This window comes from Microcaecilia unicolor, chromosome 3 (assembly GCF_901765095.1).
Source record: "Microcaecilia unicolor chromosome 3, aMicUni1.1, whole genome shotgun sequence".
Lineage (NCBI taxonomy): Eukaryota > Metazoa > Chordata > Amphibia > Gymnophiona > Siphonopidae > Microcaecilia > Microcaecilia unicolor.
Genome location: NC_044033.1, coordinates 91,452,997 through 91,477,607, shown reverse-complemented (window position 1 = coordinate 91,477,607; position 24,611 = coordinate 91,452,997). Strand labels below are relative to the sequence as shown.

The 24,611-nt window shown below is 44.1% G+C and overlaps 1 protein-coding gene across 1 annotated transcript in view; it reads right to left on the bottom strand.

Moving 5' to 3' along the window:
• The window catches only part of USP34 (ubiquitin specific peptidase 34), a 1,418,841-nt gene extending 1,399,440 nt beyond the window's left edge, over nucleotides 1-19,401 (bottom strand). The window contains 1 exon segment of the mRNA XM_030196176.1: nucleotides 19,089-19,401. Coding sequence (XP_030052036.1) covers nucleotides 19,089-19,131 — 43 coding nt within the window. The 5' untranslated portion in view covers nucleotides 19,132-19,401.
• Between the last annotated feature and the right edge of the window lie 5,210 nt (nucleotides 19,402-24,611).

The following is a 24,611-nucleotide window of genomic DNA, read 5'->3' as shown; positions in this document are numbered from 1 at the left end:
GGAAGGAAGACTGCTGGAGCCCAAGATAGATACAGACTTCCCGGAGGTACAGAACTACCCTGCTGGAACAAGGGCCCATCACCAGAAAGAAAAAGAGGAAATGCTAAGAGACATAGCCAAAACCACATCCTATACCAGGCAGAGACAGCCAAATGTCCACTAACAGGGGAACCTGCCCTGACCTGCAGTCAGAGAAACATGGCCGCTGAGACAGCAAAACAAAGAGACTCCCATGTCCAAAAACGCCACCTGCAAGAGGAAACAATGCCTAGCCCAGTTCCCTAGGAGAAACAGGATGAAACTAAAAAAGATAGGTTCAACTGGATCCGCAAAGGGGAGCCTGCTCACAGACCTCGGACAAGCACCAAAGCTGGCCAGGAAGACAAAGGTCACCTCAACTACACACAAGACGACACCAGTGGTCTGGAAGGGAAAAGGACCCTGTCCTCCAGCGTAAGAGCCACATGAAGTATAGGCCTCGCGCTCCGCCCGAAGAACCGGCCACTCAAGGACCAGAAGGAGAATCACCTCAAAGGCACCCTGAAACGCCTCCAAGCTGCTATCTCGAAACAACTGATCGCAGTGTCACCTAGCAAGACGACAACCCGGCTGAGGTGGCAAGACGAAATTCTTTGCAGGGACCAAACTCCGCCTACCCTGCATGCCCATAAAAATCCTAGCCAAGCTAAAAAGCAGGCACGTGCTGTCAAAGGAGAAGGCTGCCCAAGCTGGAGCACAAAACCCTTGGGCAGGAGAACCAGAGATAGGAATCAGCATCAGCCTCACCAAAAATCTAGGAGAAAGAGAGGTCCACTAATGGGGATGGTGAAAAAGTAGACTTTGATAAGATCCTAGGGAATTAAGAGCCCCAGGAAGCCCCTGTGGTAGCCACTAGAATTCCTCCAGCAAGCCCACCCCGATATCATCCCCAAGTTCTGCAGGGACCCCAAGGAGCCAGGGCAGGGAGCTTCTAAGAAAGCGAGGCCACTGAGGGCTGACAAGGAAAACACAAAGCCGGACAAGCACCTGTAGCCCCAGCCATACTCCAGGAGCACGACATGACAGTATATTGTGGAGGGAGTTCCTGAAACCAGCGCTGCAACTCCCCCGAGAATATCAGCAAGAAAGGGGGGAAAACAGGGCACCAAGAGGGGAGAGGTGGCCAAACATGAAAGAGGAAAACCGCGGCTGTCCTCTCAGGGCACTGCAGGCTTTTTTTTTTTTTTCTAATCTGGGGGCACCACAAAGAGCATGGTTACCAGGGTAGAGAAGGGACTGCAGAAACCAGGACCCGGAGAAGACGGCATACAAGGAGAAAGGAAATAATTAGTCTCTCTCCCACCATTAGCCCAGTCGGACAGATGACAGACTATGAAGCTGCACCGAGGCAGGACTGAAAGGCTCCTGCACTCACCTCTCACATACTGCCACTGGTAGGGCACTAAGGAATCCCGGCAGTAGCACAGCACCAACGTGGGAAGCCCCATGCACTGCACTGAGAAGCAAACAAAATGGCGTATAAAGTACAAGAGACGCAGAGCCCGCCAAAACAAACCACCGCCAATGGGACTGCTGAGAAACGCGGGGAGGACCTCCACAGCAGAGCAGACAATCAAACCCACCAGAAAGTGACAGGGAAGACAGTGAACAGCGGAGAAAAAGATACACAGGTAGAAGTATTAGCCAAAAGTACCTGACAGTTTTAGCTCTCAGAAGGGTTGCAGATATCTGACTTACAGTAACAGCAGATCAACATAGAGAAAACGTTGCTAAAGAGTTTTGTTTTTTTTAAGAGGCAGGAGGATACACAGAGCCACAAGCCACAGGAAAGGCCTAGGTCTATAAGAAGCCCCCCAAGGGAGAAAACAGGAGGGGGAGGGTCCTGGCACCACCAGGTGTACCCCAACTGACTGGCAAAGCCATGCCAAGCCCCCAGCTCAACTAAACCCGTGGGAACAGGCTAGGAGCAAACAGTACACCAGAGCTGCACAGGAGATGTCCATCCACCTGCTGAGATAGAGAGAACTTCAGTGGTTTGCTATATGTGGACCTGTGCATCCATCTTACCTCACTAGTCTCTCTATCTCCACCTGCTGGTAGAGGGACATAACCTATTCATCTCTGGAATTCACTGTCAAAGAACATGGTGAAAACAGTTAGCTTAGCAGATTTTTAAAAAAGGTTTGGCTAATTTCCTAAAAGAAAATTCCATATGCCATTATTAAAATGGACTTGGGGGGGAAAAAAAAAACACTGTTTGCTTTTAGGATAAGCAGCATTTAAGGAAAATTGTGTGTTACCTGGTATTTTCATTAGTCGGTGTCCATTGTCCTGAACTAGCAAGTTTTATTCCTTCCCACCAGCAGTTCTCTCTACCTGCATCTGAATTCAACCAGTTTCATCACCGGCTATGTGTGGCGCTCTCTGGAACAATCCAGCCCAACTAGCAGAAGGTTCCTTTTTGTAACACACCCAGCCCCATCAACCTCTGCAGCTGAAATAAGCAAGCAAGTCAAACACCACACAGTGGCACTCACTACCCTGCATGTACCAGGAAATAGCTATCTCACAGGAACCCTGTATGGGTGCAAATTGTAGTCCAATCTTTTTCATTTACTTCTAATAAGAAAAGAGCCTGCCATGAGTGGGAAAGCGCGGGGTACAAATGTAACAAAAAAAAAAAAAAAAAGAGAAAAACATATCCAGAACCCCAAGCCAAGGTCTTCCAAGGCAGGGCCAGCATTAGAGGTGGGAAAACAGGGCAATTACCCTGGGCCCTAATGTTACTTGGAACCCCTGTACTGTTTAGCAAAAGAATGTCGCCATCCTGCAAATCTCCTCAAGTGAAACAGTCAAGGCCTCGCCCAGGATGCCGCCTCAGCCCTGGTTGAGATGGCCTTCAGTCCTTGAAGCAATGGACAACCCAAACCAATATAGGCGGACTCAATAGCTGCCTTAATCCACCTCACAATAGAAGTCTTAGAGGCCGCCTGGCCCTTCCGAGGATAAAGAGTTTATCAGAGACATGAAACTCATTATCTCCTTCAGGTACCGGTAAAGCACCCTCCAGACATCCAGTTTGTGGAGCCTCCAGTCTGCAGTGGATGAACCACGAAGACAGGACAAACACACCTCCTGAATCAGAAGGAACAGAGACACCACCTTTGGCAGAAAGGAAGGGATCGAACGCAAGGACATTGAATGCTCCGCAAAGGTCAGATACGGGTCCTGGCACAATAGGGCCTGAAGTTCTAAGGTCCTTGATTAAAACAGAGTGTAAAAGCTCAAATGGAGACCCTCACAACACCTGGAGAACCAAATTGAGGTCCCACAAAGGAAAGAAGGATTACGCGTAGGGTGCAAGTGCACCCCTTCCTTCAAGAATCCAGCCACCTCTCCTTTGCAGAGGCAGGGATCTGCCAGGTACCTTTGCTCAAAAGCTGGAAAGTGCAGCCACTTGGAGTTCAATGCAAGCCCCTGTTCCAAACCCTGCTGCAAGAACCCCAAGATACTGAGAAACTAAGTCTTCCAAGAGAATAAGGACCACTCCACTGCACCAAGATTCGAAAACTCAACCAGACCCTGACAGACAGATGTGGAGGTTTTCCTGGACCCCAGTGGAGTAGAAATCACTACAGGAGAAAACGTAAGTCTCTCTAACACTACCTTTCGATGGATGCACCGTAAGCCAGAAGGGATCCAGATGCCCCAAGTCTACTGGCCTTTGCCGCAGGATCCCCCAACTCCTGGGCAGATGAAGGGGGTCATCTAACAGAGGGTGCCAGAGATCCACATACCAAGGTCTGCAGGGCCAATCCAGCGCCACCAGCAAGACCAAATTAAAAATGACATGCAATCCGGCGCAACACTTGGCCCACCAGAGCCCACAAAGGAAACACACTGAGTTGCTCCACTATTGGCCAAGGCTGAACCAGGAATCTAATCCCTGAGAAGCTGGGTCCCCTCCATCAACTAGTGTTCTGCCTTCGCACTGGCTTGCAAAGCCATCAGGTGAAACCGAGGAAGCCCCCAATGGTCCATAATGAGCTGAAAGGCCTGATGTCCCAGCTCCCAGTCTCCTGGATCCAACAGAAAGCAACTGAGAAAATCTGCTCGAATATTATCCTTGCCCACAATATGGACCAGCTAGAGGTGCTTCTGCCCAGCAGCAGAAGCTCGACGCCTCCAGGGCCACCGCCTGATTCAGTCCCACCCTGCCTGTTGATGTATGCCCCCGTTATCACATTGCTCATCACAGACACCTTTCCCTTCCAGGAGCAGTTGAACTCCAGCACAACCAATCAGACCACCCGGGTCTCCAGGTGGTTGATGGACCTGGTACCCTGTGCTACCCACCCTAGGAAGTGAGCTCCCCAGTCAAGGAGACTTGCATCCGTGGCAGTGGTGTGCTGGTAAATGTTTAACAGGCTCTCTCCCCCCCCCCCCCCCCCAAATTGCAGAACTGGCTATAGCTGGGGAGAGAGCCTGGGGGGGGGTGGCAATGCATTACTCCAGGAAAAAAAAATTAAATGATCCCAGGCTCCAATCTAATTCATGTTTAATGTGCGATAAAATGCCATAAATAAGTAAATAAATATAAACTTTTAATGTTGAGCACCTGATTCTAAAAGTGAACATATTCCAAACACTATAATGAAAATAAAATGATTTTTTTCTACCTTTGTTGTCTGGTGACTGTTTTTCTGATCATGCTGGCCCAGTATCCGATTCTGCTATCATCTGTCCTCTTAACTCCGTTTCAAGGGCTTCCTTTCCATTTATTTCTTTCCTTTCCTCCTTTCTTCTTCATTTCTGGTCCTCAGCTTCTGCCTATTTTCTTCATCCATGTGCAGTTTTTCTCCTCTCTTCCTTTTCCCTCATCTCATCTCCTTCCTCACTCTTCCCTCCCCTCCATCCATGTCCAGCACTTCTTCTCTCTCCCCTCCTGTCCCCTGCCCTCCATCCACCCATGTCCAGCAGTGACCCTCCTCTCCCCTGCCCTCCATCCACCCATACCCAGTGACCCTCCTCTCCCCTGCCCTCCATCCACCCATGTCTAGCACTGACCCTCTTCTCCCTGCCCTCCATCCACCCATGCCCAGCAGTGACCCTCCTCTCCCCTGCCCTGTATGCACCCATACCCAGTGATCCTCCTCTCCCCTGCCCTCCATCCACCCATGGCCAGCAGTGACCCTCCTCTCCCCTGCCCTCCATCCACCCATATCCAGCAGCAGTGACCCTCCTCTCCCCTGCCCTGCATGCACCCATACCCAGCGCAACCCTTAGTTCTCTCCCCTCCATCCACCCATGCCCAGGGACTCCCTTTTCTCCCCTGCCACCCCTCCCAAATTGTTCACCGGCGACTTCTCCTCCCTCCCTCCGGATCCGTCCCTCACCAATCTGACTCTTCTAATTCTTCGGCGGGGCAGTCTTGCCTGCCCGCTACCAGCGCTGACTCTCCCCTGCCAGTTCGCGCTTCAAAATGGCCGCCGAGACTTCAGTAGAAGTCTCGCGAGGCCACCTCTGGAAGTCTCGGCAGCCATTTTGAAGCGCGAACCGGCAGGGGAGAGTCAGCGCTAGTAGCGGGCAGGCAAGACTGCCTGCCCCGCCAAGAATTAGAAGAGTCAGGTGACGGTCGGTGACAGTGAGGGACCGGATCGGGCGGGCGGGCGGGAGGAGAGCTGGCTCGCAGTAGGAAACAAACAACCAGCTCGCAAGTCGGTATAAATTGTAACAACCGGCTCGTGCGAGCCGGCTCCAGCACACCACTGATCCATGGTGACCAACACCCATTAAGAAGGATCCAGAGGGACAGCCTTCCCCCCCCCTCAAAAGGCTCACCGGACTGAGCCTGGCCTTGGGCATGAGCAGCAGCAGAAGTCCAGAGAGGCTAGCTCCAACCGGGACAAATGGGCACGCTGCAGAGGACACATGAGCCCTCACCCAAGGCACCACCCTTTAGAGTAGCTGCCTTGCAGCCCAGGAGCTGCAAGTAATCCAAGATTATGGGCCACAAAAGCTCACACAACCGGCGTTTCCACACCCACAACTTCACCTGCTCATTCGGGAGAAACATCCTTCCCTGATTCATGTTGAAGCAAACTCCCAGCTGCTCCAGAACCTGAGAGGGAAACAGATGACTGTTGGCCGAAACACGGACCGTGTAGGATCCCATTAAACTTTTCTGGTGCTCTTACTCCTTATGGTTTTTCTGGTCTGTTTTGGTTCATCTTCCGTCATTTTTTGTGGTTTGTGTTTGATTTTACGGGAGATTCGGACTTTCCTTTTGTGTGTTGGACAATTCATGACCCAGCCCAGGGACTCCAGGAGGAAGATGACCTGACAGGTCTCCGATGCCGAGTCCGCACGAATCAGCCAGTCATACAGGTATGGGTGAACGACCCCCCCCCCCCCCCCCCCCGATGATGCACTAAAAAGAACACGGAAAGTGGGGTGTCTGACGGTACATCCAACCACAAAAGAAAGACATCAAATCCAATAGGGAAGAACATTTATTGTGATAAATACATTTCTGAGACTCAACACAGCGCTGAAGGTACACGGTCACCACCACCATCACTTTGGAAAAGTGCATGGTGCTACAGAAAGGCCAAAAAGGCAATACCCAAAAATGAAAATGCTTGCCCGGCACAAAGAAGCGCAGATATCTCCTGTGATGATCCACATTGGGGATATGAAGATAAGCCTCAGTGAGGTCCAAGAAAGTCAGGAACTTCCCCAACTGCACCGATGCTATGACTGAGCACAACATCTCCATTCTAAACTGCTAGACCCTTAGACAAGTGTTGGCCCCTTTGAGGTCCAAGATGTGATAGAAGGCACCACAAAATATATGGAGTACCATCCCAGTCTGCACTCCGCTGGAGGCACAGGCTCCACTGCCCCAAGACTGCACGGTTCTACAAGGTGGAAGTGACCGCCTGTTTCAGAGCTGAGCTGTAAGACGAGGTCATGAAGGAGTTGAACACCAGATGGGCTATCTAGCCCCTGCCAACCATCTGCAGGACCCAGGAAATCAGAGGCCATGCCTCCCCCATATCCTTCAACAGCTATTCCAGGTCTTCTCCAAAGAACAACTACCCACTAACAGGATTCAGAAACAGCTTTTTGTAGGCTGCATCTACCACCCAGTGGTGAAGCCACAACCACCGAAGCAGCCACTGCACAGGAAGCTAAGCGTCCAGATCATATAGAATGTCCGCAAAAACTGCTATCCCACACTCCAAGCAAGCCACGTTCGGGGACTCCAGAAGCTGTTGCAACCACCACACCATGGCTCTTGCCACATAACCACTACAAATGGTAGCCTGAATACTGATGTCCCCACAAAAAACAGGCCATGTGGAGTTACTGCTCCACCTTTATGTTTTGAGGCTCCTTCAGGACTGAGCTCCCCTGTAATGGCACAGAAGTCACCTTAGCAACTGCTGTGACCAGAGCATCTACCTTAAATAAAGGCCAATACTTTTCAACCTCCTATGGAGCAAAAGTATAAAGGTGATCCAGAGGCCTGGTACCTCTAAAGGAGGCCATCTGAAATTTCTCCCTCAGCCACCATCATGCGGATAAGAGCCTTGTGATGAGAGAAATGCTTAGCGGGTCCAGCGAGTCCCTCCAGCAGTTGATTCCCATCAACAGGGTCCACAGCCAGAGTCCAAAGCATAGAAAGGGCCCTAGTAACCTCATCAATAAGAAAGACAGCTCATCTCACCGAAAGAGACAGATCACGGGGGACCACTCTTCCTCAGCTTCGAGATAGGGGATTCTTGAAAGCCTCTTGAGTCCTCCATTGCCTCCAGCGCCCACCCCTCAGTACTATACTTCAGAGCCCAAACCGAGCCCCACCAGAGGGTGGGGGGGCCTCTGTGCAACTGCTGTCAGACCAAGTGTGCCAAGCTCTACAGCCAAAAATCTCCAGGGGCCACCGGGGGAGCCCCCAACCCCTAAAGTGGAAGAGAGAGGTTCCTGCTGCTAAGAAGCAGAAGAAATCTCCAAAGGAGACAAAATGGCTGCAAGGCAGGGAGAAGAGGGAGCACATATCAACTCCGGAAGCCCCTCCGTGACCCCTCCCCCACAGGCCATTTCCAAAGTCGGAAATGGTCTTTTGCACTGTGTGCAGACAGAACCAGCAGCCAAACTAAGCTACTGGTTCCTGCACAAACATCAGCATTTCCCAGAGGGCATCCCTGGCCAAGTGTCAGGCAGGCACCTGTCCGACACGCTGCCTAAACCTGCCTCAGCCCAGAGATCCAGCTTCTGCACTATCCCAGGTTCTCTGGGGATGTTAATTAAGGGAAATCCCTCAACTGCAAGGTAGAGAGAATTGCCTGTTCAGAGGTGCTCTGCTTTTCCTCCTTATTCCCTAAAACAGGGGAAAAGGTTGTTCAGGGCAACTGGGGGGGATGGGAGACCAGCACCCCTAAGGCGAGATCCCTCTGGACTAACCTAAAACCTTGCCCACTGGCACTAAGTAGTGCAACTGAGTTCAGAACTTGTCTCCTCAGCCCCCAACCAGGTACGGTCCCGAGACTGTGACCTGGAAGCAGCTGTTAGGCTCAACCACACTGTGTGGCCGCTGCCAGCTAGGTCAGGGACCAAGCACCACAGCATAACCTACTACCTACTGGAAAGTAGAGACTACTAATAGATTGTTCCAGAGAGCACCACACATTGCAGCCGGCGATATCACTGGTTGAATTCAGTTTTCTCTACCTCCATCCGTTAGTGGGAAGGGATAACACCTGTGGTTCAGAACAGTATAAGCTGACAGTAAGAAAAATCTGTTTTACTCTTTTGGGATCTTACCAGATACTTGTGACCTGGATTGGCCACTGTTAGCAACAGGATACTGGGCTTGATGGACCTTTGGTCTGTCCTAATATGGCAACACGTATGTTCTTATCTTCACTTTCCCCACTTCACTCTTACATCCTTCCTTTTCTAAAGAGGAAGAAATTGCACATCTTCTCTCCTCCTCCAAACTATCTGTTCCTCTGATCACTTTCCCACCCAGCTAGGCCAACCTCTCTCTCTCATCAATGTCATATCCTCAACCTACCACTGTCCACTACAGCTGTTTCTGATGTTTTCAGACATACTAGGGATTACATCATTCCTCAAAAACCCTCCACTGGATCATACCAGTCCTTCCACTATCTTATTTCCCTCCTCCCTTTTGCATTCAAGTTATGTGAATATGTCATTCACCATTGCCGTCTTTACTTTTAACCTATTCTTGGATCCACTACAATCTGGCTTTCACCCTCTACAGAAACAGCCCTTGCCAAAGTCTTTACTGGCTAGATCCATGTGATTTTGATCTTCATTCTTCTTAGCCTATCTGCTCCTTTAGACACCATTGTTCACCAGCAATACTACTTGATACTCTGTCCTCACTTGGATTTCAGGACTCTGTTCTGTTTTGGTTTTCTTATCACTCACTGCACTTTTAGAAACAAGACTATAAGTGGGCACTTCCATTTAGGTGCCCCAATGCAATGCAGCAAAAGCCTATTCTACATTGGCACATGGACACCCAGAGGCTATTATAAATACTAGTGTAACTCGGGTGCCTAAAATTTAAGCACCTGCAATTACATCAACCATGGACCTGCTATAACCGCAGCACCAAAGTACTGCAAGAATGCAAAAAAAGTGTTGTAAGAAACAGGCTTCTCATATAAAGTAGTTTGAATGTTATTGTCCCGAAAAAAAATTGACATCTAAAACAAAATCTATACAATCACAATGCGATGTCCAAGTAAAATGAGGATTAAGGATTCAAGGAATTCAACCAAAACAAAAATCGTTGCAAGCTGTCATCAGTATCCACCCAAATAAAACATGTCATCCAAAAAAAATTTCAGAATGAAAATATACAGAAGTGTAAACAAATTGTTCCTCAAATGCCGCCACATATAATGTAGCCACGGATGGTGCAGAAGAGGCCTCCATCACAACACCTTGTGATTGTTCATAAAACCGGCCCTGAAATAAAAAATAATTGAATCTGATAACCAACTCTGATATTATTAAAAAGCCAGTGAAAATGCAATGAGGAAACTGCCTGGAATTTAAGACAGGCTCAATAACTGTCAGCGCTTCATCTTGTGGGATCCGAGTGTACAAAGAAGTAACGTCCATCATAAAAAAAATAGCACCAGATGATACTGCACTATCCTGTATCAAACGCAAATAGTATCTTGAAAAAATTATTTAACCTCTATGGCTTTGGGCTTTAAAAAAAAATGGTCTATAAATTGTGCTAAAGGCTGTGTGTTGTGTGTAATACAATGAAATACCACTTGTATGGCGATTGCCATTACGGCATAATGTAAGCCACATTGCGCCTGCAAATTGGTGGGTGGGAGAGAGAGAGAGTGTGTGTGTGTGTGTGTGTGTGTGTGTGTGTGTGTGTGTGTGTGTACGTACACACACACACACTGGGATGTCCAGGGGGAGTGGCAACATACTTATCTATGTTAGGAAGAAAATTAATACAGCAGGTTTGTGGAGAGGCATGACAATTTTGTCTCCTTTGCAGCCAACATGCCATTGGCAGCTGCACCAAAAACCACCACTTTAATGTCACATTTTAGAGCCAGCAACAGGTCCACAGCTCACAGTTAATATGCCGTAACATCACCAAGCTGCCCATGGACTTCTTGCACGTATTGTTGTCAAGACTGCACAATAGTAGCACAAATCACAAGATCTTTGTTGTCACGTAATTCCACCAAAGCCTGATGCTGAAATTTAATAGTGTTAAATCGTTCAAACAAAAAAAGTCAATTCCATGGAGTCGTAATATTTAAGAACCAAATTCTGAAGTCAAAATAGCAGGATCCATGGGGCCTGGTGGACACCATTTACAAAGTAATCATTTAATAGAAATGTCTGGTCCAGACGAATGTGTAACAAAAACATTTTTTCAATTTTCTATCAACTTGAAAATAGCAATCCTAGAGCCCTGTTTACTAAGGCATGTTATAATTTTTAACGCGCCTACAATTAGCACGTGCGCTAACCGTGTAGGCGCCCATAGGGATATTGTAGGCATGTACACGGTTAATGCACGTTAAAGACTAACGTGCATATAACACGGCTTAGAAAACAGGGCCCCTAGTGTTAAAGGTATCATAATGTGGGGACAAATGTTAAATTGTTTTTTTTTTATATCAGAAACCTGTTTCTCAACACTTTATGCATTTTTCTAGTTTTTATACATACTGGCTGAAGACCAGTTTGCCAATCAGTTTCTGCATATTCCGATAATCTGTTCTTCTGTTTTGCAGTTTAAATAACAAGCAAATTATCCACTTGTTTTTCAGCTATCGGTTATCCCATCTCAGTTATTAAGGCGGCTTATTTGACAACACCTTTTACCAACAGGGAGCTACTGCTTCTGTGTAAGTGCAGGACGTCAGGGGACAGGCTGGTGCCTGACTCCTTATTCCAACTTTATTGCTGCAGTCCTTTCCATTTTAAATAAATATTGGTCTATATTATCTGTACATGAAGAACTTAGTGCATTTTCTATTAATGTTTACTGACGCAGCAAAACTGTGGGTGAGATATTGACATGAAAGCACTTGGATTATTCTCAGACAAAATGCTCTTCTGACTAGTCATCAAGAATGTGGTTCCTCCACTTTGGACTCAATTGGATAGATCCCCAAACCCAATACAGAGTCTTCTAGATCCAACATTACATGCAATTCAATTCAAATAATGTGGTTTACATTATCATATGCTCCTGCAAGTTGACTTATGTTGAGATTAATTTTCACAGGTCTAGAACATCCAATGAACATAAATCTCATTTGAAATACGTTTTGACAGCTCGTCTTGTGGCTCACTGGAAAGCCAAACAGTATAACATTGAATATTACTATTGGCTAGTACTTGACAACATTGAAATGGGATGCGAGGGAAGGGATAGATTCTTTATTGAATTATAAAGAGCAATCTTGGATTATCCATTTAAACACTCTTGGAATTTAATTCTGAAATGGATTGGATGGGTCATCAATTTAAAGCAGCCAATGCAATGGTTTCTTTGATGTCATGTGATCACACTGCTTGAATTTATGTAAGACGCAGTGGCCATATTGTTGCAAGTTTATGGATACATTGAAAAGATTTCTGAAGACAGATAGTGCTTTTAAGCTTCAAAGTTTCAGTTACAATGTTGATTTGGAAAAGATTATTTTTTGTGACAGTGACTCCTACCCTGACGCAGATATGGCAAAACATACTGGATGTTTCAAATAAGTGCTGAAATAAAATATCACAAAAATGTATGACATAGGACCTCACTGACCGATGAGGATTTGGATGTGCTAGAAGTATTTTGGACTGCATAAGACGCCACTTCTGAAGGTCATACGTGGGGAGGGTGATATGATAGAAGTCTACAAGATAATGAGCGGATTAGAGCGGACATTTGTGAAGCGTTTGTTTACACTTTCAAACAACAACAAAACCAGGGGACACAAGATGAAGCTAGAATATGGTAGATTTAAAACAAATAGGAGAAAGTTTTTCTTTACTCAGCGTGTAGTTAGACTCTGGAACTCGTTGCCGGAGAATGTAGTGACAGCAGCTGGCCTTAAGGAATTTAAAGGGGGTTTGGACAGATTCCTGAGGGAAACGTCCATTGAACATTATTACATTTTGGGGGGGGGGGGGGGGGGGGGGGGGAGGGTTTACCGGGTTCTTGAAGCCTAGACTGCCCACTGTCAGAGACAGGATGCTGAGCTCGCTGGACCCTTGGTCTTTTCCCAGTATGCCGGTGCTTATGTACCCTAAGTTTCAGTGATTTATTACTTGACAGTGTCATTAGACGACTGTGAGATGAGTTGCACCTAAAGTTAGGAGAATGCAATTGCTGTTACAGAATCTGCACTCAGCATCCTGGTGCCCAACTTTAGGCAACCTTTTGAGAATTACCCCCTTGTGTATGTATCAATCAGCACATATATACAATTAAAATTAGGGTTTTCCTCACACCTTTTTAATAGTGGTGCAAGGCAAGTTATATTCAAGTACTGTAGGTATGTCCCTGTCCACAGAGGACCTACAATCTAAGTTTGTGAGACAACAAGGGTTAAGTGATTTTTCCCAAGGCCACAAGAATCAATGAGATTTCAACCTCTGCATCCCCAATTCTCAGCCCACTGCTCTAACCACTAGGCTCTTCCTTCACCTTAAATATAAAATAAGGTTAGAAGAGGCTCTACTTACACATAGATGGAAGCATGCAGATAAGAGGCATGCTCTGGGCAGATCTCCTAAGTACATGTGAACTCCATATATATAACTTGTAAATGCACGTGTATTTCTGTTTTTAAATATGGAATTCACATATACTTACATCTGCCCAGAGCATGCCTCTTATCCAGATAACCTCTTTTGTACTGGAGCTTAAAGAGGAAACTGTATTCAACTCTAATACATTTAAAGCAACCTTCCTTGGGATGAAGTGAATTTTAGCAGTTTGTTAATTAGTTCATTAGCACCTCAGACATGCTGGTTTATAAAACACACATATACATATAAGTGGCAAAACCCCTGTCTTAGAGGTAGCAGTGCTGGGCAGACTTCTACAGTCTGTGCCCTGAAAATGGCACATACAAATCAAGGTAAGGTATACACAAAAAGTAGCACATACGAGTATCTTGTTGGGCAGACTGGATGGACTGTGCAAGTCTTTTTCTGCCATCATCTACTATGTTCCATACATGTACTATGTATAAGCTTCCTAATGTCACAGTTTTTTAATGTTTTATTTATAAAATGGAATATTCTGTTCTGGATGGTGCTAAATACACTTGTTTCTTCTGCATTGATATAAACATATTGCGTAAAAGGCTCAGGCTATACCAAATATTTTACAAGTACTTTTACAGTTCTAAACATACACTTCCCTACCTGGATGACCTAAACAAAAGTTACCCTCTGTATCACTTTAAATGTTTTCTAGTCTTTTGTTATTCATTATACAATGTACGATCAATTCATCTATATAGCATTAGCAATGGTGCTGGATTCCCAAATTAAATGTGTAGTATTCATCTTGACTGCTGTAGACTACCTGAAGACAGAAAATATATATACAATAAAAAAGTATTTCCTACATATGGACTCCTGTTGGTTGCACTAGATCATGACCCTTTGCTAAAACTATTTTACAGAGACGTCTCATCGACATTATAGGTTCCAATGAGGCATTTCAACACTAAAATATCAGAATCATTTCCTTAAGAACTTTTGATAGTCAAGACATTATAAAGAAAGAGGACCACCTTATTACAGATATTACCTAAATATTTCATTATTCACATGGATTGTGTGTTCAAGAGTTTGCAATTAAAGGAAATTAGCATTTAATCTGGAAATCTGCTGGTTTGTCACAGAGTATTTCATTAGATTACAAAAACTCCTATTCTGCAAACCCTGTAAAGTTCTATGTAGATTCAAAACTAAGAGAACCAAGTAATCCCTGAGAAACAAAAAATACAGAGCAATATACAATAAAATTCAGTACCTCATCTCTAAGTATTTATTTTTTTTCAAGCCTTTCAAAATACCAAACAGTGTAACATTCTAATCTATAATAGTAAGGAATTCAAGGTTCAATTTATTTGATTGACTGCTTAAGATATTGTATACCGCTTTGTTTGTAGTAACAATATAAATCAGTTCATAGTCAGAAAGGAAAATACGATGTAATACGTTTTAAATTTTACTTTCCATCTGCATATTGCGTCTCCATGCCTCCAGCAATTCCAAACAATAGATGCTTGGTAGGAAAAACCCATTAGGAAAACTACTTTAGAACATAATCTTTTAGGGCCTGGGAGATGTAATAACATAGTATTATGACATGTATGTCAATGGGGGACAGGATTGGTACACTGTATAAGTAACATGATGGAGCTCTCATATATCATCGTACATAATTTAAACTGAATTTGGGTCTCGATAGGCAACCAAAGGTAATCTATAACAGTGGAGTAATTTTGCTATGTTTATAGGTACAGTACAGTCGAGCCACCGTATTTTTAATTGTTTGCAATATTTAACACTGCCCACAAACATCACGGGACAGCAATAAACTCTGCACTACTAACCAAAAAAAAAAAAACAACGAATCAGATAGTGTGACATCGTTTTCTTCATAATACAAAAGATTTTTTTTAACCAATGAATGCACCTGCAACTCAAGTGTCAAGATACTATTTAAAAAGACTCCCAACATTTTTACCAGATTCAAATTTTAAGTTAGGATTACCCAACCTAAGTATGTCATCATTCCAAATGTCATCAAATTGTCCAATTAACTTGATCTGGGGACTTTTCTTTTTTTTCATTAGAGAAAAAAAAACCCATTTATCCTGATGTTCCACCAGTAGATTGTAATGTAAGAAGTAGAAATTATATATCATCTGCATATATGAAAACTTAATATCCTGTCCAAGGCTTTTGCCTAATTAACTTAAAAGTACGTTAAACAAGGTTGGAGACAGTGGAGATCCTTATAGAAAGCTTTCTGATTTGCTAATCCCTTTGGTTCAACTTATTTTGCTTATTTGGAAAGACATTTCAGCTATTGATTATACTGTATGGTGGAATATAGTTAATCATATTGCTGAATGTGAAGCTGTAGAATTGTGTGACAATTACAAGATATGGGAACCTTGGAATGTTATTTGAAATTGCCTGCACCTCACTTGGCAACAATGTTAATTCATGATTTCTGTGCACACTTGTTTGTTATGTTGTGTTATCCATTGTTGCTTAACATTTCTAATACTTCAACTAACTGCTGATTCTTGCCCCCGAGTTGTACTGCTATACACAAAATGTGAAGATAGAGTTCTCTGAGCGTTGGGTCTCTGGAGGAAGAGACTTCAGATACTCTGTATTCACTATGTAAATATCGTGAATCATAGACTGTCATAGATCTCATTACACACTTAATATTTGAGACTATGATACAGGTTCCTCATTAGTCAAAAACCTCCAATCTAAACGTGTTAAGAGAATTCTCTTATTATAAGAAAGATAAGAGAAATCTCTAACACGTTTAGATTGGAGGTTTTTGACTAACGAGGAACCTGTATCATAGTCTAAAATATTAAGTATGTAATGAGATCTATGACAGTCTATGATTCACAATATTTACATAGTGAATACAGAGTATCTGAAGTCTTTTCCTCCAGAGACCAACGCTCAGAGAACTCTATCTTGCCATTTTGTGTTTAACATTTCTAATAAAATGCTAAACTTAAAAAAATAAAAAGTTAGTTGGACATCTGTCTGCCTTTAAGACTACTGTCTGGCAACGGACCCCCACACCACAGGGGTTGTTCTTCCAATTCTCCCACCTTGTCCTCTGCCTTTAGAAAGTGAATGTAGAAGTTTGAAACAGATAGCATTCCTTTGCGTATGACGTTAGATCCTTTGCATAAAGCACTCTGATGCAGGTAGATAAATGTAGATGACGTCAGTCTTGTTGATACAAAATTATTCAGCATAAACTGGGAAAAGACACTATCTCAAAAAATTATGTACAGGCACTTTCAGATACCTTATTTTAATACTACATTACACTACACAACATACTGCACTTTATGTTTGTGGACATTATAAAACATAAAGCTGTATTTCTCTATTTCTCTGTTTATTACCCTCCTCTCACCTACCAACACCCATTCTGTTAGAATATCAATGAAATGCTTTGATGTCCCCATGCATACCCTCACCCTCCCACTCTGTCAGACAGTCAAAGTAATGCTTTGATGTTTCTCTCAAATATACTATCTGCTACCTCATTTGCTTATTTCCGATCTGAGGAAGAAGGGCAACCTTCGAAAGCTAATCAAGAAATGTATTAAGTTATGTCCAATAAAAAAGGTATCATCTTATTTTCTTTTCCATGTTTTATTTTGTTTGATGTCTATTGATAACCTGTTTGGGGACAAAAATATATCTTCCAGTCATAACATGATAGTGGGCTTTGACTTTAAGTGCTAAAACATTTAGAGGGTAAAAACATATGCTAATTACCCCGTGTTGTATACAATTGTCCCATAAGACATTTGTACCTTTAGAAACAGTTTACCACCACTGTTTGTTTTACCTATTAAACCCAAATCATATTTTGTCCTTGCTCTCCCAAAAGTATCTTTCAAAATAAAATCAAAATTACTGGGACACAGAACTATCGTACACTGGAACAATAAGAACATTATGCCCAAACTGCTCTATATTAAACAAGCCAAGGGGAGAAACAGAAGGAACACAGTTAAAATAGTCACGAGTTTCATCCTGTTATGGACCTGCGGGAAAAATTTTTTTACCAGCCCCAGAGATATTACATCATCTTTTTGTTTCTTTACACATTTCAGGAGGACACAAAGGTGTCCAAATCTTGAACACCTCATTGCTTTATGAAACCAAGAACAATTCTAACACAAAAGCATTTCACAACCTAGAATAATGTAATAACAGCAAAATTCTACTCTGCTTATCCATTTAGTATAACAAGTTTTGTTCTTTTTAATGCTATTGCCATCATTTCCTGTTCTTTGAACGCTGAAGTTAATTTAAACCATTCTAAACCCACAGGCCTCAATTGCTGAATCTACTATCAATACTCTTCATCCATAGGATAGAAGACAATGCCTGCAACCCTCAATCACCACAGAATGAGAAACTTTGGGACAATGTCTAATCACATGGGCAGTTGACCAGGGCTCTCAAGTTTTATCATAAAAGCCCCAAATCTGCCAAACATGATTAAAGTCAATGTTCCTATTTTAGTAATATCCTTCAAATCTGAATCAAACATTTTACATGCAACCTATCACCAACTGGACGATCAGTACTCAACTTACTCAACTTTCTTTTTAGAAAGATACTAAACATTTTTAACAACAAATCATAATTTGTATTGCTTTGAACCACAATTACAACAAAAAAGTCACTTCAAACATTACAAGATCAAAGTTACTACACTCACATTAAGTAAAAACATTACAAGATCAAAGTTACTATATATCTGTATACTGAACAGTACATATGATACGACTAAAAGTTCCAGGCAAGCTATATTCTCGTCTTCAATTCTTTATTAAACTCTCTTCCCCATGCAGAATATTGTTCACTAAGTTTAAAAAGTTAACAGTACCCTGGCAAAACACAGCATAAAGTTGACCTAAACAAAACAAGCTGTTAACCCCCCCCCCCCCCCCCCCAAAAAAAAAAAAGAAAGAAAACAGCTGATGCCTGCTTTGACAATGATTATATTGTGTCACAAGTGCAGAGGCTTAATATAAGCTAGACACATAGAGGCATATTTTCAAAGCACTTAGCCTTCCAAAGTTCCATAGGGATAGTGTGCCTGCGTGACTGTATGAGACGTCCCCTTACTAACAACACATTGCTGTTGTGGTAATTTGCTCTTCCTACATAGATTTGTACTTTGACAATCGGCAGTTATAAGGCCATTCTTTAACTTAATGTTCTCCAAATTTGGCTACAAGGCCTGTAATGTTTCCCTTAAGAAAAGAAAAACACACACACAGTGTTATACAACACACTTCAACGATGAATGCATCTCACCAAAAAAGGTAAATTAAATTCTCATCTAACGTTTGCATTTACGCCTTGCACAAAAGGTAAGGTACACAACCAAGCTGTAACCAGGATATCAATACGTTCCTCGGTCTGACGATACATGAAGAGCGGACATGTTGCCACTGCATGCCGGCTCCGTATCTCGCAAGGCCCTTACGGGGTAAGGCCTCTGAAAAGAGCCAAGAGGCACACTCCAGTAATGCAAACATGCACCTGCCCTGAGGGCCAGCAACCATAAGCAAATGGGCGACCAGAAAAAAAAAAAAAAAAACTTTCCAGAGAGAAGCAGCAAAGGGCGGCGATACGAAGGGCTACGCTATGCCATGCTAAGCAGCAACCTAAGGCCATACTGGGCCCGCTACAACGAACAGCCCTCACCCGCCGCCTGCGGCCCAGCATATTTACCCCATCCCCTTACTTACTTTCATTTAACACATCCACCAGGTCCGCACAGTTTTCACACATCGTTCATTAAAGCCACCGTCAAATCATTGATTATGGTGATTATTGCTCATTACTTGATGTTGAACCTGCTTAGTTATTTCCAAAGGTCCTAGAGGGAACGATGTGAAGGGGGTGGAGAAGGTTGGCAAAAAAAAAAATGCAAATTAGCCGTGTGTGGTGAGGTAGAAGAGTCACTCACGGAGCAGCTCCCGCTGCTACTACTGCCACTGCCGCCATTTTACTTCGGCACTCGGCTTTTTTCGCCTCACTGTGTCAAACACTGAAACAAGGTTCGGGTCGCGCAGCTCCAAACTTCCGCTTCTTAGTGCCGGCTACGCCTCCTCCATCCAGCCATAACGCCCGGGAGCACGCAATGCGCAGGTGCAACCGGAAGCCAACCAAGAAGCAGCAGGCAGATGCTGTGTTCTCTTGGACTTCGGCAGCTTTAATTGCCATGGGAATAGAGATAGTACTGGAAACCTGTTGGCAGGCATCACTGCTTGCACGGTGGACCTACAAACAATAAACATATTTTATTGTATGACGAAGTCCCTTTTCAATATTTAGAGTATAAGAATTCTGTGTAAACTGTATTTACGGAATTCGGCTCTTGCACATTCAAACGCAGAGCTTGGTACGTGCCCATAACCAAGTCCCCCTTTACCTGGAGTTTTGGTTCTTTCTGCTATTATAGCAAGCTACAACACTAATGGCCAAGACTTCAATAGCAGCAATCTTATGTTTCGAAGGCAGTAATACCAACACACATCCTTCTTGGGGGGGGGGGGGGGGACATAAAGAGCAAGTCAGGCAGAGATATATTAGCAGAATATTTATTGGGATTTATTAAATGCCTTTATGAAGAGATTCACCCAAGGCAGTGTACAGCAGCAGGTACAGTTTAACATAAAACTTACAATTTTGTTAACAGCATAACAATAGTGAAAATACATAAGGTACATTTTAGAACAGCAAACTGAAACCTATAGGACTACAATGAAAAAGGATCATCAAAATAAACATGTAACAGCACTGAAACTCAAATAACAGAGATATAATACAATGTCAGCATAATATTTATTTATTTAGTTAGTTGCATTTGTATCCCACATTTTCCCACCTTTAACCCTCTCCCTCAACCAACCTACCCAGATCTCCTTCTCCTCCTTTCCTGAGATCACCGAGGATGAAACTTCCCGCCTTCTTTCCTCCTCGAAATGCACCACCTGTTCCTCTGATCCCATCCCCACCAACCTACTCAACACTATCTCCCATACTGTCACCCCCACCATCTGTCGCATCCTCAACCTCTCTCTCTCCACTTCAACTGTCCCTGACACCTTCAAGCACGCCGTTGTCACACCTCTCCTCAAAAAACCTTCACTTGACCCTACCTGCCCCTCCAACTACCGCCCCACCTCTCTTTTACCCTTCCTTTCCAAATTACTTGAGCGCGCCGTTCACAGCCGCTGCCTTGATTTTCTCTCTTCTCATGACATCCTCGATCCACTTCAATCCGGTTTTCGCCCTCTGCACTCGACAGAAACAGCACTCTCTAAAGTTTGCAATGACCTGCTCCTGGCCAAATCCAGAGGTCATTACTCCATCCTCATCCTCCTCGATCTTTCCGCCGCGTTTGACACTGTCAACCATGATTTACTTCTTGCCACGCTATCCTCTTTTGGGGTCCAAGGCCCTGTCCTCTCCTGGTTCTCCTCTTATCTCTCCCACCGCACCTTCAGGGTACACTCCCATGGATCTTCCTCCACTCCCATCCCACTATCTGTTGGAGTTCCCCAGGGATCTGTCCTTGGACCCCTTCTCTTCTCAATCTACACCTCTTCCTTGGGCTCGCTGATCTCGTCTCATGGTTTTCAGTATCATCTTTATGCTGATGACACCCAGCTGTACCTCTCCACACCTGACATCACCGCGGTGACCCAGGCCAAGGTATCGGCCTGTTTATCCGACATCGCGGCATGGATGTCCAACCGCCACCTGAAGCTGGACATGTCCAAGACCGAGCTCCTCGTCTTTCCTCCCAAACCCACTTCTCCTCTTCCTCCACTCTCTATCTCTGTTGATAACACCCTCATCCTCCCCGTCCCATCTGCCCGCAACCTCGGAGTCATCTTCGACTCCTCCCTCTCCTTCTCTGCGCATATCCAACAGACTGCCAAGACCTGTCGCTTCTTCCTCTTCAACATCAGCAAAGTTCGCCCTTTCCTCTCTGAGCACACCACCAGAACTCTCGTCCACGCTCTCATTACCTCTCGCCTTGATTACTGCAACTTACTCCTCACCGGCCTCCCACTCAGCCATCTATCCCCCCTTCAATCAGTTCAGAACGCTGCGGCACGTCTTATATTCCGCCAAAACCGATATACTCATAACACCCCTCTCCTCAAATCACTTCATTGGCTTCCGATCAGATATCGCATTCAATTCAAGCTCCTCCTCCTTACCTACAAGTGCACTCAGTCTGCGGCTCCTCACTACCTCTCCACCCTCATCTCCCCATATGTTCCCGCCCGTAACCTCCGCTCACAGGACAAAGCCCTTCTCTCAGTACCCTTCTCCACCACTGCCAACTCCAGGCTCCGCTCATTCTGCCTTGCCTCACCCTATGCCTGGAACAATTTTCCTTCACCCATACGCCATGCCCCCTCCTTACCCATCTTCAAATCTCTGCTTAAAACTCACCTCTTCAATGCTGCCTTCGGCGCCTAACCGCTCGACATAGATAGAATGCCCCAATCTATCCACCCTATCAGATTAACTGTTCACTCATCCTCTAGATTGTTCACTTGTCTTTCGATTGTTCACTTGTCTTTAGATTGTTCTCTTGTCTTTTAGATTGTAAGCTCTTTGAGCAGGGACCGTCCTTCTATGTTTAAATTGTACAGCGCTGCATAACCCTAGTAGCGCTTTAGAAATGCTAGTTAGTTAGTTAGTATTTGCGGGCTCAGTGTGGCTTACAATACATTGTAAATAATAGAAATACAGTTTGTTACATTACGATTTTGGTTACATTGTGAATAGTTAAGGAAGACAGAGTTATATCGGTCACCTTTGGGGCATAGAAACTATAGGATATGACGTTGGGGAATTACTACGGTGATCGAATAATAGCAAGAGAGTGATGTGTAGACAGTTTTTATCAGTGGGTAGATTGTTGAGTGGGAGAGAGTACGGGGAAGTAGAGTACGTGAGGTAATGTCTTGAGGCATTATTATGATGTATATGAGATTTATATGTTTTAATCCTTGCGGAATGTTTTTTCAAAGAGATAGGTCTTTAATCGTTTGCGGAAGTCTGTCAACTCATAGACCGCTCTCAGGCCGCGTGGCAGTGCGTTCCAGAGTTGCGTGCTCTTGTAGGTGAAGGTTGATGCATGTAGTACTTTATACTTTATGCCTTTGCACTTTGGGAAGTGGAGGTTGAGGAAAGTTCTGGATGATTTTTTGGCATTTCTGGGTGGCAAGTCTACCAAGTCAGACATGTATGCAGGGGCTTCACCGTGAATGATTTTGTGCACTAATGTGCATACTTTAAAGGTGACACGTTCCCTGAGTGGGAGCCAGTGTAGTTTCTCACGTAATGGTGCTGCGCTTTCGTATTTTGGTTTTCCGAAGATGAGTCTGGCTGCTGTCTTCTGGGCTGTCTGAAGTTTTCTCATTATTTGTTCTTTGCAGCCTGCGTATAATGAGTTGCAGTAATCCAGATGGCTTAATACGAGTGATTGTACCAAGTTGCGGAAGACAGATCTTGGAAAGAATGGTTTTATTCTTTTCAGCTTCCACATGGAGAAGAACATCTTTTTTGTTGTGTTGTTCGCGTGAGTTTCAAGTGTAAGGTGGCGGTCGATTGTGACTCCAAGGATTTTTAAATTTTCAGAAATTGGCAAGTTTAGTTTAGGTGTGTTGATGGCGGTAAATTTTGTTGTGTTGTATTGGGAGGTTAGTATGAGGCATTGAGTTTTTTCTGCGTTCAATTTCAGTCGGAATGCATCTGCCCAGGTGTTCATGATGTGTAGACTTTGGTTGATTTCGTTGGAGATTTCGTTGATGTTTTGTTTAAAAGGAATATATATCGTTACATCATCGGCATATATGTAAGGGTTAAGGTTATGGTTTGATAGAAGTTTTGCTAGTGGGGTCATCAGTAGGTTGAAAATTGTTGGTGAAAGGGGAGATCCTTGCAGTACTCCGCATTCAGGTGTCCATGCAGCAGATGTGGTTGAATTTGATGTGACTTGGTATGAGCGTGAGGTTAAGAACCCCTTGAACCAATTTAGGACATTGCCTCCGATGCCGAAATATTCAAGAATGTGTAATAGAATTCCGTGGTCAACCATGTCAAAGGCACTTGACATGTCAAATTGTAGGAGGAGTATATTAGAGCCTGTTGCGATCCGTTGCTTAAATTTGGTCAGTAAGGTAGTTAGTACTGTCTCTGTGCTGTGATTCGAACGGAATCCTGATTGGGCGTCATGCAGTGTTGAGAACTTGTCGAGATAACTTGTGAGTTGTTTGGTTACCACTCCTTCTGTTATTTTGGTTATTAGTGGTATGGATGCAACTGGTCTGTAGTTAGTTATTTCACTAGCGTTTTTCTTTGTATCTTTGGGTATTGGGGTGAGTAAGATTTTTCCTTTTTCCTTTGGGAAAAGTCCGTTTTGTAGCATGAAATTCAGGTGGTTAGTTAAGTCTATTATGAATTGTTGAGGAGCTGATTTCATGAGGTTGCTTGGGCAGATGTCTAGTTTGCATTGGGATTTGGCGAATCTATTAAGCGTTTTAAGGATAAGGTCTTCTGATAGTACTTCGAATTCGGTCCAGATCCTGTCTGCTGGGTATGTACCATCTTCAGGGTCTAGGTAGTTCAGGAATGTGGTGTATTCGGTAGGGCTGGTAGGTATTTTAAGTCGTAGTTGTATGATTTTCTCTTTGAAGTATTTCGCGAGGTCGTCGACCCCTGGTATTTCTTTGTTATTGTTTGTAACAGGTGTAGTGTCTAGCAGCTTATTTACAAGGTGGAAGAGTTTGTGCGTGTCTTTGTAGTTTGGTCCAATCATAGTTTTATAGTGTAGTCTTTTCGTCTGTTTTATGGTGTATTTGTATTTCCTCCGAAGTGATTTCCATGCATTCAGTGTGGGTTCATCTTTCTTTTTGTTCCAAGCGCATTCTAGTTTTCTGACTTGCGTTTTGAGTTCTTTCAGCTCTTCGGTGAACCATGGATTTGATTTTTTCCTGTGCGATGTTCTGGTTTGGATTGGGGCAATTGTGTCTAATATTGTTTTACATATGTTATCCCATTCTTGGAGGAATTGTACGGTGTCTGTGTTTGCTGGCCATTCATTTTGGTAGACCTGTTGCCAGAATATTGTAGGGTCTATTTTTCCTCTCGTAGTGTATGTTGTTCGTTCGTTTTTGTTGACTGCGTTTCTGTGTGTTTTTCGCCAGAGGAGGGAGACATGTGCTTTATAGTGGTCTGTCCAT